The sequence below is a fragment of the Ziziphus jujuba genome, chromosome 1 (assembly GCF_031755915.1).
Source record: "Ziziphus jujuba cultivar Dongzao chromosome 1, ASM3175591v1".
Lineage (NCBI taxonomy): Eukaryota > Viridiplantae > Streptophyta > Magnoliopsida > Rosales > Rhamnaceae > Ziziphus > Ziziphus jujuba.
In genome coordinates this window covers 32263705-32278430 of record NC_083379.1, presented here as the reverse complement: position 1 = coordinate 32278430, position 14726 = coordinate 32263705, and the positions used below count along the sequence as shown (strand labels likewise).

Genomic DNA, 14726 nt, shown 5'->3' with positions numbered 1-14726 from the left:
TAATTTTTTTTTTTTTTGGGTTGGAATCTTACCGAGTCTGAAGTATTTATGTATATTGTTATGATTAATTGTTGCTAAATTATTTTAATTATATACACTATGCAGTATGTTATTAATTTAATAGATTTAAAATAATTATAACAATAAAAATACAAAAAATGCCTTATTTTTATACCCAAGCTTGTAAAGCTTGTGCTTGACTTACTGCCTTGTCAAGCCTCTATAATGTTACTCCAAATGCAACCAAATATAAGAAAAACGGATAATTGGAAAGAAAAATTTTTTTTTTTTGATATTTGAAATAAAAAATTCAAAATTTCAATCATTATTCAAAAAATTAATAAATTTTACCATTGACAATTCTTGCATGGACAAAAAAGAGAAAAATCCTTGATAATAAATTTTTTTTAATTTTTTTTTTACTGCAATTTGGGAAGAGGGATATTCACTCAGATAAAAGTATATTTTTAGTGATTTTACGGATCAAATCTAGAATAATGACATAAAAAATAATATGAATTATACAAATATTTATCTTACCTTCCTCTCCTTGGGATTTCCGTAGAGGGTACAATATAAGCAGACGGTCAGATTGCGTCAGCTTGCAATTAATTCTGATTGTGGGCTTTTGGGGGGCCATATATTAATGGGCCCACAACTCATTCTTGTCCAAATCAACTGACATCACAATCATTGGGTCCATAACCGGCATCCTTAATAAATAAAAAATAAAAAAATAAAGATTTATATATTGTACAGTGTCAATCAATGATAATTGACAAATTATTTAATTAATTAAATTATTTGGTAATTTCCTGGTTCTCGAACAATTTCCAAATTCAATGCCTCGTGTAATCCATTTTACACGTTTAAGAAGTTAACTTGTAGGGATTCTCATATGTTCATTCCATACAACTTCCTATATTACAACTCTAATCTTGACCATCCACATATTATGTGATAAAAAAAATCTTATTGATTTTTTATTATTATTATTTTTTTTATGGGTCAAATCTAACTAAGGTATCAAAATTTAATTATTTTTAGCCAATGAATCTTTGTATTCCGAATCATAATTTTGTTTTATTGGTTTTAAAAGGATAAAAAATAATAGTTAATTTAATTAATTAACGAATAAATTTTGAAATTAACGATGGAGTTATAGAGTTGTCAAAGCATTTTCAATTAAAAAAAATGAAAATGAATATAAAACTTATGCATTAAAAAATTTGACATACAAACCAACAATTCTTCAATTATAAACTCCTCTGAATATAAAATATATATTTAAGAACTATATATTATATTCGTACAATTAAATGTAATATTAAAAAATTTAAAGGCTTTATAATCCAAATCATAAACCTTGACCGTTGATAATTTTTTTCGGTGAATACCTTGACCGTTGATAATGATAAGAGAGAAGAATGTGGAAAGTATAAAAACATTGTACGAAAACTAAGGGCTGAAGAGGTAGTAAAATGACCAAAAGGACCTCGTGGAGGTGTCGAGGCAATGACATGGTATGCGAACAGTCAAAGTTGTCCGATATTTGGGGCAGATTATTGATTTTATTACGCGAGGAGACGGCCGTGAGTTAACATCAGAGCCCACCATCTCCTGCTCTGCTTATTCTTCTTTCTTTCTCTTTGTTGGTCTTTATAATTTCGGCCGGTCTTTGTTTCGTTTTCGGCTTTGCTTCTGGGATATTTTTTTTTTTTTTTTTGTTTTTCTTTCGTGTTCTCACAATCAAAGTCGGTTTCTTGGAAAGCTTTTATCTACCTTTTGCATCTTTAATTCAGGTTTGGTTGTTTTTCACCGTTATTAGATTGGTTTTTTGAAGCTATGTTGATCTTTGTGTTGAATTTTGAACTTCTTTTGTTTTTGAAATGTTGGGCATTCGAGTTTTTTTTTTTTTTTTTTTTTTGATGTTTTGTGATGGGTTTGTGGTTTCTGTGATTTGGGTATGTAGCAATTCGGTCAAAACTTTGGAAAGTTTTGGACTTTTGAGTCATTGGGGTTTGGATTATCTGCTATTATACCATCTGGGTTTTTGTTCTTTCTCTTATTTCTGTATATCTGTGTATTGAAAGACTTTGCTTGAATTTCCTGGACATGCTAGAAATGGAAAGTTTGATTTCTACGCTTTGAATTTCCTGGACTCTGGTAGAAATGGAAATTTTGATTTCTCTTTCTGTTGCTTTCTAACCAGCTTCTTTACTTTCAGGGATTCTCTTCTTTATCAAATTGGTGCAGTAGGATTCGTAAAATTAGGTCGAGCTTCAAGGTAGGTGATGTTGAAATTTGATATTGCATGTTTAGAGTGCTGAGCTGAAAGAGGAGTCTGCTCTGAAATTCGCTTTGTTGTGAAGATGGAATAAATTTGTTAAATTTCTTAAAAGTTACTGGCATCTACAAGTCTGTGCTTCATGGTGGTGACTGCCAGAATACGGAGATGCTCGCTTTACCTTTTAGTTCTGAAGCATCGGAACTGAATAGCAAATCCTGTTGAGAATGGATATAACTGTGTGGTTAGGTTTGCTTGTATTGGTGCAATTGCCAACACTCTATGCTTCTGGTTTCCTCATCGAGTCAGAAGTCTGTGGTGGCCTCATTGCCTATTCAACTTCATCTGGCCATGAAGTGTTTAGCATAAATGGGAATTCAGTTGAAGTCTGTGGTGGCCTCATTGCCTATTCAACTTCATCTGGCTATGAAGTGTTTAGCATAAATGGGAATTCAGTTGACAGAGATCTATTCTGTGAGGCTCTCCAAATATACAATGCAAATGGTTGTATTCTTGAGGGCTATCTTGGAAGTAATCCCTGTAGAGTGGATCTTTTAGCAGGTAGGGTAGTATGATATGTTGTGCGTAAAACATGTAGTCACTCATTTTCGATATATACTTTCTTCTTTTCCTTTTTTTTTTTTTTTTTTTTGTGTTTTTGGAATTAAAGTTAAATTTTTTATTACCTTTATTATGTGTAACTTCTTTTACAGCTGACAATTTGTCTGAGACAGGAAGGAAACTTTTGCAAGAGGATTCAAGAGATGAACCGACGGTCCATGATCCCAAAAAGATTTATCGAACAGGGGGGAATGATTCCAAAACTGTGTCAACACCAAAAACGTTTGGTATGGTAGCAGCCGGAGCTTTTTTAGCATGCTGTTTGTTTCTTTGTCCCTGCTTTCATAGGAAAAGGAAAAATGCTGCGCACAGTGTTCTTGAAAAGGATCCACATTCAAGTAAGTCTATCTTATATACCTTGCCATCTAAGATTTTTTTATCTTAATCTATGTTGCAATGGAAAAATGTCACAAATTGTTTTTGATGTGCCCTTTAAATGAGTTCGACATCCAGTGCATGGTTCCCTCCGGCTTGTCTGTATTGTCTTTTTGCAACATTCTACTATAATTGCATTTTTATCATTGCTTTCAAATCATTTCCAGCCTAGCTGATTCCTTAATGTAACTTAATTTTCTCAATTTGTTCTTAATATAGAGATGAATGGTTCTGTTCCTGCAGTGGATTCAACCACTTCTTTTGGAGTGAATTCTCCTGCTGAGAATATAAAGGCCAGCCCTCTAAGGATACCAGCTAGTCCTAAATTCTCAGCGTCTCCAAAACTCTCCAGACTTGGGTCCGTACATCTAAATTTGAATCAGGTTGCTCGAGCAACTCGTAATTTCTCGCCATCACTACAAATAGGAGAGGGGGGGTTTGGAACAGTCTACAGAGCGCAATTAGATGATGGCCAAGTGGTTGCCATAAAACGAGCAAAGAAGGTAATGATATACGGCTACTGCAATACGTTTCCTGCTGATGATACATGTTGTCAGTAGTCAAGAAAATTTTGTCTAATTGAAAATATTATCTAGTGGTTTGCTTGCTATATTAAATTCAAAACACTTGTTTACCCTAGTCAGAAGACTACAAAAGGTCAAAAGGAAATTTACTTGAAGAGAATTATAACAATGGAAATCTATTAAAACTTTATTAAATAGAGAAGAGAACTAAATTAGCATTCTGAGTGGTTATTGTTGAATTTCGCAAATAAAAGTTTTATTTTTACAATGTGAATTGAGACGGCTCTATCATTGCACTTTTAAGACAAATTAACAGGAGCAAATGCAAAACATCACCAATAAGAAGTATCTTCAATGAAACCTAATTATTCTAAATTCAGTGGATAACTGTCCTAGTGATCATTGAATAAAGATCTAAATACAACATCTAAATACAAAAACATATTATTAAGCTGCACTTTGTATAATATGTTTAAAATTAGAAAATGGATAAAGCTGCACAAATAATGATCAGATAAAAATTTTAGTTTTCTCTTGTCATTTATTCTCTATGATGGGTCACTTTATATTTGCAGTAGTTCTAGTTGTTGACGTGGAAAACTTTCACAGGAATACTTTGAGAATCTCAGAACTGAATTTAGCAGTGAAATTGATCTTCTTGCCAAAATCGATCATCGGAATCTTGTAAAGTTACTTGGTTATGTTGATAAAGGAAATGAACGCCTTATCATTACAGAGTATGTTCCAAATGGTACTCTTAGAGAACACTTAGATGGTAAGTATACTTAACTAGAGGATCTGATAATAAATTATTTTAGATAATAACATCAGTGTTAAATGATTTTCTGCTATTACTGGCAGGTATACGTGGAAAAATTCTGGATTTCAATCAACGACTTGAAATTGCCATTGATGTTGCTCATGGTTTAACTTACCTCCATCTATATGCAGGTAAAAAAAAAAAAAAAAAAAACTCGTTGATTTGATAGACATGTTACTGGAATGATTAGAATTTCAAGGATCAATCTGATTTGAGGAACCATATCTGTATTCGAAATCTATACTGTTTGTTGTTTGGAGCATTACTGTAGGATTTGCTATTTCCTTTTCTCTTCTCAAAAAACAAGCTGAATGTATTAGAAAGCCCATGGTGCAGATTTCTTAATTACCTTTGTCTTACTTATTTGACTATGAAATTCACATGTAAAATAGTCCATGTCCTAAGAGTCCATCTATGAATAGGCAACATTGGACCAGTATCAACTCACAGAGCCAAAATATTTGTGTAGACATTGTATTGTACTGGCAACGAAAATTACGAATGAGGCTATCAGATAATATGTTTATAATCTCAAATGAGAGAAATTTTCTTCTCAAAATGCACCAAAAATATGCCTTACAGCGTTTCATACCATGTTTAGCATCCATAGGACACTTTGTGTCTGATACGTTATTCATACATTTGGTGTTGTTTAGTAGTAGTGTTTCACATAATTTCTTACAGCCTATGTATTGGTTTTTCCATCAAACTTTTGATGGCTAATCTTCTGTTCATCTCAAAACAGAGAAGCAAATAATCCATCGAGATGTTAAAGCATCCAACATTCTTCTGACAGAAAGCATGAGAGCTAAAGTGGCTGATTTTGGATTTGCAAGGCTTGGTCCAATGGATTCTGACCAAACACACATTTCGACTAAAGTGAAAGGCACAGTCGGTTACCTAGACCCTGAGTATATGAGGACCTATCAACTCACTCCAAAGAGTGATGTCTACTCATTTGGAGTTTTACTTATTGAAATTATATCAGGGCGCCGTCCTGTGGAGCTAAAAAGACCTGTGGATGAGCGGGTGACACTCAGATGGGTGAGTTTATCTTCTGTTAAACAATTTTTTAAGTGGCAGCATTTGAACCTTATAGCATTCATGAAACATTTGCTTTGTAAAGCCATTTGCACTGGAACACCAGGACAGATAGATATCTAATGATAGGAGCACTTTGATTTTATCTCATGAGAAGTTCACAGATAATGGTTTTTCAACAACATGATTAAGTGGTAGAAACTTTACTAAGCATTCAGAGATTTAGAGTTTCCATGTTAGTTTCAAGATTGGGGTTTAAATGATTCCATCATGGTCAAAAATAAATCATGGCAATCTAGATTTGCACTGAGCCCTCATGGGGAGAAGGAATGTAGTAGGGTCAAAAAAAACTATTTGCGCATGTAATTAAATTGTTCTTTAATGGTTTGATATCCTTAAAACGTAAACACAAGCAAGCATTGTGAAGTAGTATAGTCAGCTTGTAGTTATACTCTGGTGCCTAGTTATCCTTTCCAATCTAATTCAAATTTACCATCTACTATAAAGTACTCTGCTTTCTTATGGACAATATACAATATTTTGCAGGCCTTCAACAAGTTTAATGAAGGAAGTGTAGCAGAATTGGTAGATCCTTCAATGGGGGAAGTAGTAGATGCAGAAGTACTCACGAAAATGTTGGAGTTGGCAATCCAGTGTGCAGCGCCCATCAGAGCCGATCGGCCAGACATGAAATCAGTGGGGGAGCAGCTTTGGGCAATAAGAGCTGACTACGTTAGGAGTACAAGAAGAGGGTAATTAATTCGAGGAGTGGTCCCCTTTTTTACTCTTTTTTTTTTTAATTTTTTTTATAAATTCCTTTCTACTACTTTTTAATCCATATAGTTTTTTTCTTCAACTTTACCTGTAAAAATTATTTGCTTTTGAACAATGTTTATTTTTCAGTATGTCTATCCATGTCCATTGTCATTCTTGGACATGACGTTTGAATATGTAATATTTGTGCAAAAGAAAAGCGTATTCACTTCCTAAATTATGTGAGGCTGATGATTAAAGTGTTGGTGATGGCAAACAAGTTGTTGATTAATTTTCGGACATGGTAGGTCTGCAGCTGTCATGGTATCATTTTTCCATTTTTCCCTTTTTTAACTACTAACTACAGCTTTAAAATCGTAGAGGGAGAATTATCAAGAAATAAATTGGTGGGATAATTATATAAACTTTTATGGAGTTTGGTTTAAAATTTTGCACATTTACCATTATACTTCCTTTTATATGTTATTTTCTTCTCGAACCCATCCATCTTTTGCATGAAAAAAGAACACTCAAAATGGTACAAGTGAAAAATATGGAATGGCTAAATAAAACCTGTAGAACTGCAAGTCCATTTCGAAACAGACAAAACCATAGTTTCCAACTAATAATAATAATAATAATAAATAAATAAATAAAATATAGATGGCCATAGAAGAAACGTAACCATTTTGAAGTTTCCTCAGTCTTGTATCCATCTGCATATATTATCGTAATAAGAACTACATCCTCGACGATGGAACGGAATGTTCATGCTAACGTGTATATGACAATAATTGGTACATGAAACGACGTTTCTCATTATCTCTTAACTTTTTCTTTAATATAGGCAATAAAAAGTTTTGCTTTTCATTTACTTTTCACAAATAAAGTTCGAATCTATTTACTCTCTCTCTCTCTCTTTTTTTTTTTTTTTCCCCTCTCCTTTTGGAGGAAAAAAGTTATTGAAAAAAGGTGTACTAACGTAAAGTTACAAGATTACCCTTTTTGGCTTTCTTTCACATTAAACAGTCACATTTCAATTACTCGGTAATTCACATTTGCGCATTTTCATTCGTTTAATTACTAGTAAAATTTTCAAATAATTATGTGCCAAATTGGATACATTCTAACAAAAATCTGTGCTTCAATAATTTTAAGAAAATACGAAGGCCTATATGAAACAAGTAAAGCAAAGAGGTTGTTAACTATTTGTTTCTTCGAACACAAAAAATACAATAATCCATTCTAACAAACATATATATATATATATATATATATACACACAAAAAGAAAAATGTTAAATTATAAAGATAATCTTAAGTAATTATCCCAAACTTTTTACCTAGTAGATAAGAGGTTCCATGGTTAAAAGATTAGATTATACACATCTTGTATTGAATAATAATTTCCCTCCAATTGAGTACCTTTACTCCTAGATTTACTGGGCTATGTAGCTCAACAACTTCGGGCTGCCTATGACAAAATCATCAACCTACGTACACCCTCCACAAAAATTTTGTCAAGCAATGTCAGCCAACGCTATTGAAAAATAAACAAAATGTCCACCATACATCATCCTTACCTGTCGAACTTGGAGAAAGGAATATGATGAGGCTCGTTACCAGTTACCACATCCCCATAGAAACAAATTTTCAAGTATAAGTTCTCAAATAAGGGTATTCAGGACTTATTTTTGTAAGCAATGTACAATTCAATTGTCGCACAAAAGAAACAACATTACATGTAGCAGTACATCATGAAACAATTGCTTACCCCTATCTCATCGGGCATGTATTGGTTATATTCAGATTAAACATATGCGACCACCGTTCTCTTGTCATCTTCATCTCTTGGCTCCATGAAAAATTTGAAAAGGTGGAGACATCCACTTCTCATGATTTCGTAACTTAAAGCAGCTCAAATAAGGATATTTACAAACTTCTCTTCAATGGCAATGGAGATGCTTGGCCAAAATGCCTTAAAACATTTTACGAAGAAGGGGGAATCGAATTCTCAATCTTTTCCACTTGCTCTTCTCCAGCAAAGGGTGCAAACTCAGTATATGTTCAGGCATGAAATCATGTCTCGTCAATATACCAACCACAGGAGATCTCTGAAATTGGGCACGCATGGTAATTGATTGCAGTTAGTTAACAAAACACATCAGGATAGGCTATTTCGATAAACACATCAAGAAACAAGAAAATGTAGCTGACGCATCCAGACTATAAGGGTATATCACTATGCTTTCATGCACAAACAGCAAGGTCCAGATGACCAAATATACACTCTTGTCAGTGAAAACAGGATTCGGATAACTCAAAAAAAAAAAAAAAAAAATGGAAATCTAAGGTAGCAGAGTATGAAAATACCCAGATACCCATGTATTAAGATAATGAAAGTAAAAAACCATTTTGGAGATACCAGACTTAGAAGACCATGTGAAAAAAAGAATTCATCAAACAAAGTAACAGATTAAATTTTTGTCAAGCACGTGCTGCAATGGACAAATAAGTTCCCCAGATAATTTAATCTTTCTAGGATTGTGATGTTAAAAATGAGGGAGGACAATATCACTTACGCCAGAGATCTTGGGTATCACCAACAAGTGCCTTAAACCAACTTCCCGAAAAAGTATGAGAGCCTTTGCCAGTGACATTGTTTCCACAACAGTATAAGGTGAAGCATTGGTAAATGGATGCAAGTCTATGAACATTTCCTTCTCCTCCTCAGTCAATTCTATATCTTCTATCCTGTCACCATTGCCCGATCCCCTCTTTGCAAAATCCACCGATGAGAATTGCTTAAAGGCATCGATATTTGAGCGTACTGGTGAAGATAAGAAAGCTTTCTTCTTCAATAACGTAATAAGATGGGCGCGGAGTATTATACCAAACAAAACTGGAGTTTCAGAGATTGGAGGCTCATCAATTACAGGGAACCCATTGTGCTTTGTGTTTCTGAGAACATGTAATATGTTACCAACCTTCTCAATACCACTAAAGAGCTGAAGTGGACCTGTTACCACATCGCCTACCGTGAGCTGCCTCATATATGGTTCAGCATGAGTTTCCAGATAAGGAAATCCCTTTAATTTCATAATAAGATCATATATGTTCCCATTGAAAGCATCTGCCACAGTCTTGGAAACAAGAAGAACCAGCATTATTAAGGGAAGCAATAACAGATTATTTGTCAGTTCCAAAATGATTACACAGAGAGACACCGTCATCCTCATAGATCCACCAAGAAAAGAAGCAGCACCGAGCACAGCATAAAGACCATGGTTTAAGTTTGAGTGTGAACCAATTAACATTCCGACAAAACGTCCATAAGATGCACCAGTCACAATAACAGGCACAAAAAGACCCGCAGGAGCAACAATTCCATAGCTAAAGATGCTTAAAAAAAAGCAGGTGACAAAAAATACGCCCATTGACGAGTAGTGAAACTCATCATCGGTGTTTTTGCTGAAAAGATTTCTGATAGCATCATCATTTGTGTTAAATATTAGGCTCGCAAGATCATTATACTGATCAGGAAGACATTGGAACTTCTTGTAATTACCAGACCGGCCAATTGTTGGACAGGCTTCTGATGCATCAGATGGACAAGCCCGGCAAGATGCAAGCCATGGCAATCCAAAAAGAAGGCAAGATGTGAAAATGGAGATTGAACAAGCAAGAAAAATTCTGTAAGCAGCACTTTTCCTGGAAAACGGAAACATCAAGGAAATTGAGCTAAGCAAATTAAATTCATTATTCTACTGTCCAAAAATGAGAGAGCCCAAAAGGACACTTACTCATTGATGATATTGTATAAACGGAGAACTTTGTCCAAGAGAAAATTGTATAAACTTCCTAATATGCCCCCTACAACACCAAGGACAAGCACAGGAGGCACATCGACAAGGTGATATGAAATACTTGCTGAATAAACATCAAACATTATCAGCCCCCCTGTACCAAATAGACCACATTTGCCACTTAAACAAACATCAATCAAAGCCCGGAGCACAATAGCAACTACAGCAGTTGAAAAGAAAGATCTCCACAGAAGGGCACTTCTCCACCTGCATAACAAAATATAGGGATTAATAATTAATTTAAAGTTTTTAGAAAAAAAAATTTATTTAGTCAGATGCAGCAATACATTTTCAAGACAAACACTGATACCCGTAAACTAGAGTATTGTTGGACCAGAGAAAAAGGAAAAATAATAGAGTAAAATATTAGTATTAATTGTGGAAAAGTAAACAAGAAAAAAAAAAAGGGAATTCCAACTGAAACTTTGGTGAATGTAAGTATAAAATGATAAAGTCAGAAATTCCTTATATTAATTAAACCATGAAATTGATGTGTTCAACAAGAACATGATATCTAGAATGTTAAAACTGTGATTGCAGAAGATTAAGTTGTCATTTAGGTAAAACAGAGAAAATATATTCAAGAACAAAAAGCTAAAAAATATTACTAGTTCAATAATAAGGCTTATAGTAAGTAGCCAACACACTTGAGTTTCTTGGAAACCTGAGAGTATCATGTTTACCAGAGATCAATATGGCCACTCAATACATAATATTTCACAGAAAGTAGTAATTGCTTATTTGCTATTTCCTTTATCCATAACTTTTTTTCAACTATGTATTGTGCTAGCTTAATATACGAAGTTAGACTCATTTCTCATTTCCTAACTGTTTAAACTTTGATATTGATGGTTACTCGAAATGCAGTGGACCCTGATTATTCAACAGTACCAGTCTAATCCTAGACAGAATAACAAAAATTAAGTACAATAGCTTTGAATATGGATGACCTACGCAACCCTAAGGAGCAGTTATAAAAATGATGTAGGTAAGTCTGGTAAGACAAAACATAGTTGTCAGCTTTTTATTACTACAATTATTGTTTTTTCTTGAATGATGGAATAAAAAGATTTTTAGAGTAGTCCCAGATACTGATACAGTATGGAAAAATGCAGGTTTTTAATTGGAAGTTTAAAATAGAGTTACAAGGGAAAATCAAAGACAAATGAAGAAGTTCAGCTAAAGGGACGGTACCAAGAAGACATCTCTTCAAGAGCAAATAGCACACCACCAACAGGGGAACGGAAAGAGGCAGCAATGCCAGCTGCTGCTCCACATGTTACAAGATCTCGTCGGTCTCTATCATTTTTGAAAAAACGTAGCCATCTCCATGTCAAACCATATCTCCTTGATCCACCCTGACCCAATAGTGATGCAACACATGCACCAGTATGCACCATGGGCCCTGCCTTCCCAATAAGAAGAGATGATGAGACTGCAGTTACACTGCCAACAACCTGTATATAGAGGAAACATGACTCTCAGATCTCCCCATAAAATGATAGCCTTCCATTCTTTTGAAATTAACATATATATCTATATATAATATAAAATTATTTTTTTCCAGAATAAGAAAGAAATATAAAGCACTGAATTTCTAGCTCTTTAGTAAAGGTAATTAACATACTTCCCAACTACTTCCCATGAATTAACCAAATCGAACGCAACTTCTGCAAATGGTGTTCCTTCCCCATAGTTTAATAATAGCCTAAATATTGGTTTGGATCTAAACAAAACACAACTAAAACTCAATGACTAAACACAGCATGTACCTAGTCTCTGTAAAATTTAGATAGGAAAACCAAAAAAATAAAAAAATAAAAAAATTGCATCCCCGTCGAGTAACAGCTTCGGCAAATTAAACAATCATTCAATGACAACAATGATGCACATACTAATTCAGAATTGAATCAACTAAATATCAAAGGATTCTTCACACTAATAAGCAACTCCAATCGAACTTATGAGAAGAGAGTAATACACAACATCCAAAACAGTAAAAGCAATCACTAACACTCCAAAGCATTACCTTCACAACCAAAGTCCGCAACGAAAAGATTCCAGGCGCGTCAACGCCATTCAGGTAAGCCTTCACTTCCGGTATACCCGAACCTGCAGCCTCAGGTGATATAAAGGCCGTGATCATGGACGCGAACAGAGTGAGAACCAGATTTGAAAGGGAAAACACAAGAAAAGCAATCCCGTACCTATAAATTTCCACACATTGAACACTTCAGAAACAGAAGCAGAAACAGTAACATAAAACTGAAAGTCATTTTTAACTTGTTCTACTAATTTTCCAGGGAAACAAACAGAATTTAAAGAGTAAAAGACTGGTATTAAAAAAAGCCAAAAAAAAAAAAACTACCTCCCCTTCAACATCATGTTGGAGGTGACGACGAACTTGACACCGGCTAGATTCTCAACGGCGAGGTTATTACAAAAGCCGATAAGGCTGACGATCAAACCTATAAGGAAAGCCAACAGCCACTTCATGAATATGTACTGAAATATATGAATCTTTTCGCGGCTTCTCCAGTCCTGCTTGAAGAACTCGTTCTCGAATATTCTGCACACAACCAATCCACACAGCTCAGACAACAACCCAAAAAAATTCTATTATCAATTTCCTAGACAAAAAAAAAAAAAAAAAAAGACGGACTCGTAATCGAGGCTCTCGATGGGGCAAATACTGGCGCCGACGATGGCGACCTGAGAGGTGTTGTTTGGGGTCGATCTCTGAATGGAGAGTAGAGGAACGGTGAGTGAATCCTGGTCATGATCATAGCCATTTTCGTGCTCTGCTGCATTGAGATTTGCTGAGTCATCGCTGTTGCCAGACATATCTGTTTGTTTGTTTGGAGGTGTGAGCTCCGATTCTTCAGAGCTTCAATGGAGGTCAGGGAAGAGAGAGAAAGGATAGTCAAAACGATGAGCTAGGTGCGTAGTCCTGAAAAACGTGGTGGGGTTTTCTATTTTTTTATTTATTTAATTAGTTATTGAGTTCTGAATTCTGGACCGATTGGAAGGTGCTAGCAATTGCAATGTTATGGCCACACCCCCCATTTGGATATGAGAACGACAAGTTCTGAAATCGAAAATCAAATCAAATTAAAACTTTCTCTTATTTTTTAATTCCATTTTTATTTTTCAACTTGACACGTATATCGTGTGCAGCATTTTTTTTTTTTTTTCTTTTGGTATAATCATGTGGAGCTATTATTTATGATTTCTTTTTTCTTTATGATGATTTATTTTATCATGATTTTGTTTTTCTTTTTCTTTTTATTATATAGTTAGAGTGCTATTACCACAAGCAGGTAAAATATGTACTTATTACCAAAAATAAAATATGTAGAAGAATGTTCATATTTTTATGAATGCTTCAACAAATTTATTTACTTACCGATTAGGAACTATCATATTTAATGCCAGAAAATTATATTTCTTTGATCATTTGTGAAATAGCAGTTGGTATTTTCTTCTTCTTATTTTTATTATTATTATTATTTTTTTTTTTGGAAAGAGATTTTATCAGCCAATTCCAACGAAAAACACGTACTAAAACCTTTCTAGGATGCATTCTATAATTTTGTTACCTTACATTTTCTCATAAATGGTTTACATTATTTTCATTTAAAAAAACAAAAAAAAAGAAGAAAGAAAGAAAGAATAGTTTACATTATGTCTTTTTCATCAGTAGTGTTAAAGATGTTGAAAAATAGTTTATATTATGTCTTTTTCTTGAGTAGTGGATAAAGATGTTCTATTTTTTATTTGTATCTATTATATGTATGATGCCACTTAATTTAAAATAATAAAATAAATTAAAATGGAAAAAGTAATTAATTTTTAAATAAGATAATATTGTATCATTCATGATAACCCATTCTCAACTTAAGTCTTAGAAGGTAAAACTTCTACTTCAAATATTAAAAATAATAATAATAAAGGCAAATTTTTTTGTTTTTACATCTTTAATTTTGTTATTGTTTTTTTGAAATATATTTTGAAATATAGGATTATTAAATATTTTTATAGATTTTATATTCATATATTTTACTAAATTTTTATAGAGATTACAAAATTAGAAAATATTTTTATTAACTTATATAGACTTTCATTTTTAAAAGATTTAAGAGAGTTTTTTTTCTCAGGTCAATAAATATTTGTTTTTAAAAAAATAAAATATAAATAAATCACGTCAAGAAGGAAACTTTATTTACAAAAGCCAGCAGTTTTGGAAATTCATAATAATTCTATAAAATCTATATGATACAATCGAATAAGCTTTAATTAAATAGTTTTTTTATTACTAGTTTATTAAAATTTAATAGGTAGTATCAGTGAACAAAAAAATAACAGACCAAGACCCAAAAAAAAAAAAAAAGTATTGGAAATTTTTTTCACTTTATCTAATTTTCTTTCACATGAAATGCA

At 33.3% G+C, this 14726-nt stretch overlaps 2 protein-coding genes across 7 annotated transcripts; one reads left to right on the top strand and one right to left on the bottom strand.

The window, feature by feature from the left end:
* Positions 1–1570: 1570 nt before the first annotated feature.
* LOC107428009 (calmodulin-binding receptor-like cytoplasmic kinase 3) lies at positions 1571–6659 on the top strand. Of its 4 annotated transcripts, none has more exons than XM_025078115.3 (8): positions 1571–1592; positions 2228–2848; positions 3001–3246; positions 3503–3786; positions 4417–4582; positions 4669–4758; positions 5373–5671; positions 6215–6659. In XM_025078115.3, exons 2-8 carry the CDS (start codon positions 2515–2517, stop codon positions 6422–6424), a joined length of 1629 nt encoding a protein of 542 aa, XP_024933883.3. In that variant the 5' UTR covers positions 1571–1592; positions 2228–2514; the 3' UTR covers positions 6425–6659. The 4 variants fall into 4 exon arrangements, with proteins under 4 accessions (XP_024933883.3, XP_015893937.3, XP_015893947.3 ...); XM_016038451.4 differs by lacking the exon at positions 1571–1592 and adding an exon at positions 1659–1802; XM_016038461.4 differs by lacking the exon at positions 1571–1592 and having other exon boundaries at positions 1972–2848; positions 3527–3786.
* Positions 6660–7706: 1047 nt separating this feature from the next.
* On the bottom strand, positions 7707–13371 carry LOC107428001 (putative chloride channel-like protein CLC-g). 3 transcript variants are annotated; one of them, XR_009635454.1, is made up of 8 exons: positions 12949–13371; positions 12655–12855; positions 12316–12493; positions 11481–11743; positions 10224–10493; positions 9003–10131; positions 8004–8534; positions 7707–7924 (listed from the first exon to the last, which is right to left on the bottom strand). XR_009635454.1 is itself a non-coding variant. In XM_016038434.4 (7 exons), exons 1-7 carry the CDS (start codon positions 13128–13130, stop codon positions 8400–8402), a joined length of 2358 nt encoding a protein of 785 aa, XP_015893920.3. In that variant the 5' UTR covers positions 13131–13371; the 3' UTR covers positions 7707–8399. The 3 variants fall into 3 exon arrangements, 1 of the variants encoding a protein (XP_015893920.3); XR_009635453.1 differs by having other exon boundaries at positions 7707–7913; XM_016038434.4 differs by having other exon boundaries at positions 7707–8534.
* Positions 13372–14726: the final 1355 nt, after the last annotated feature.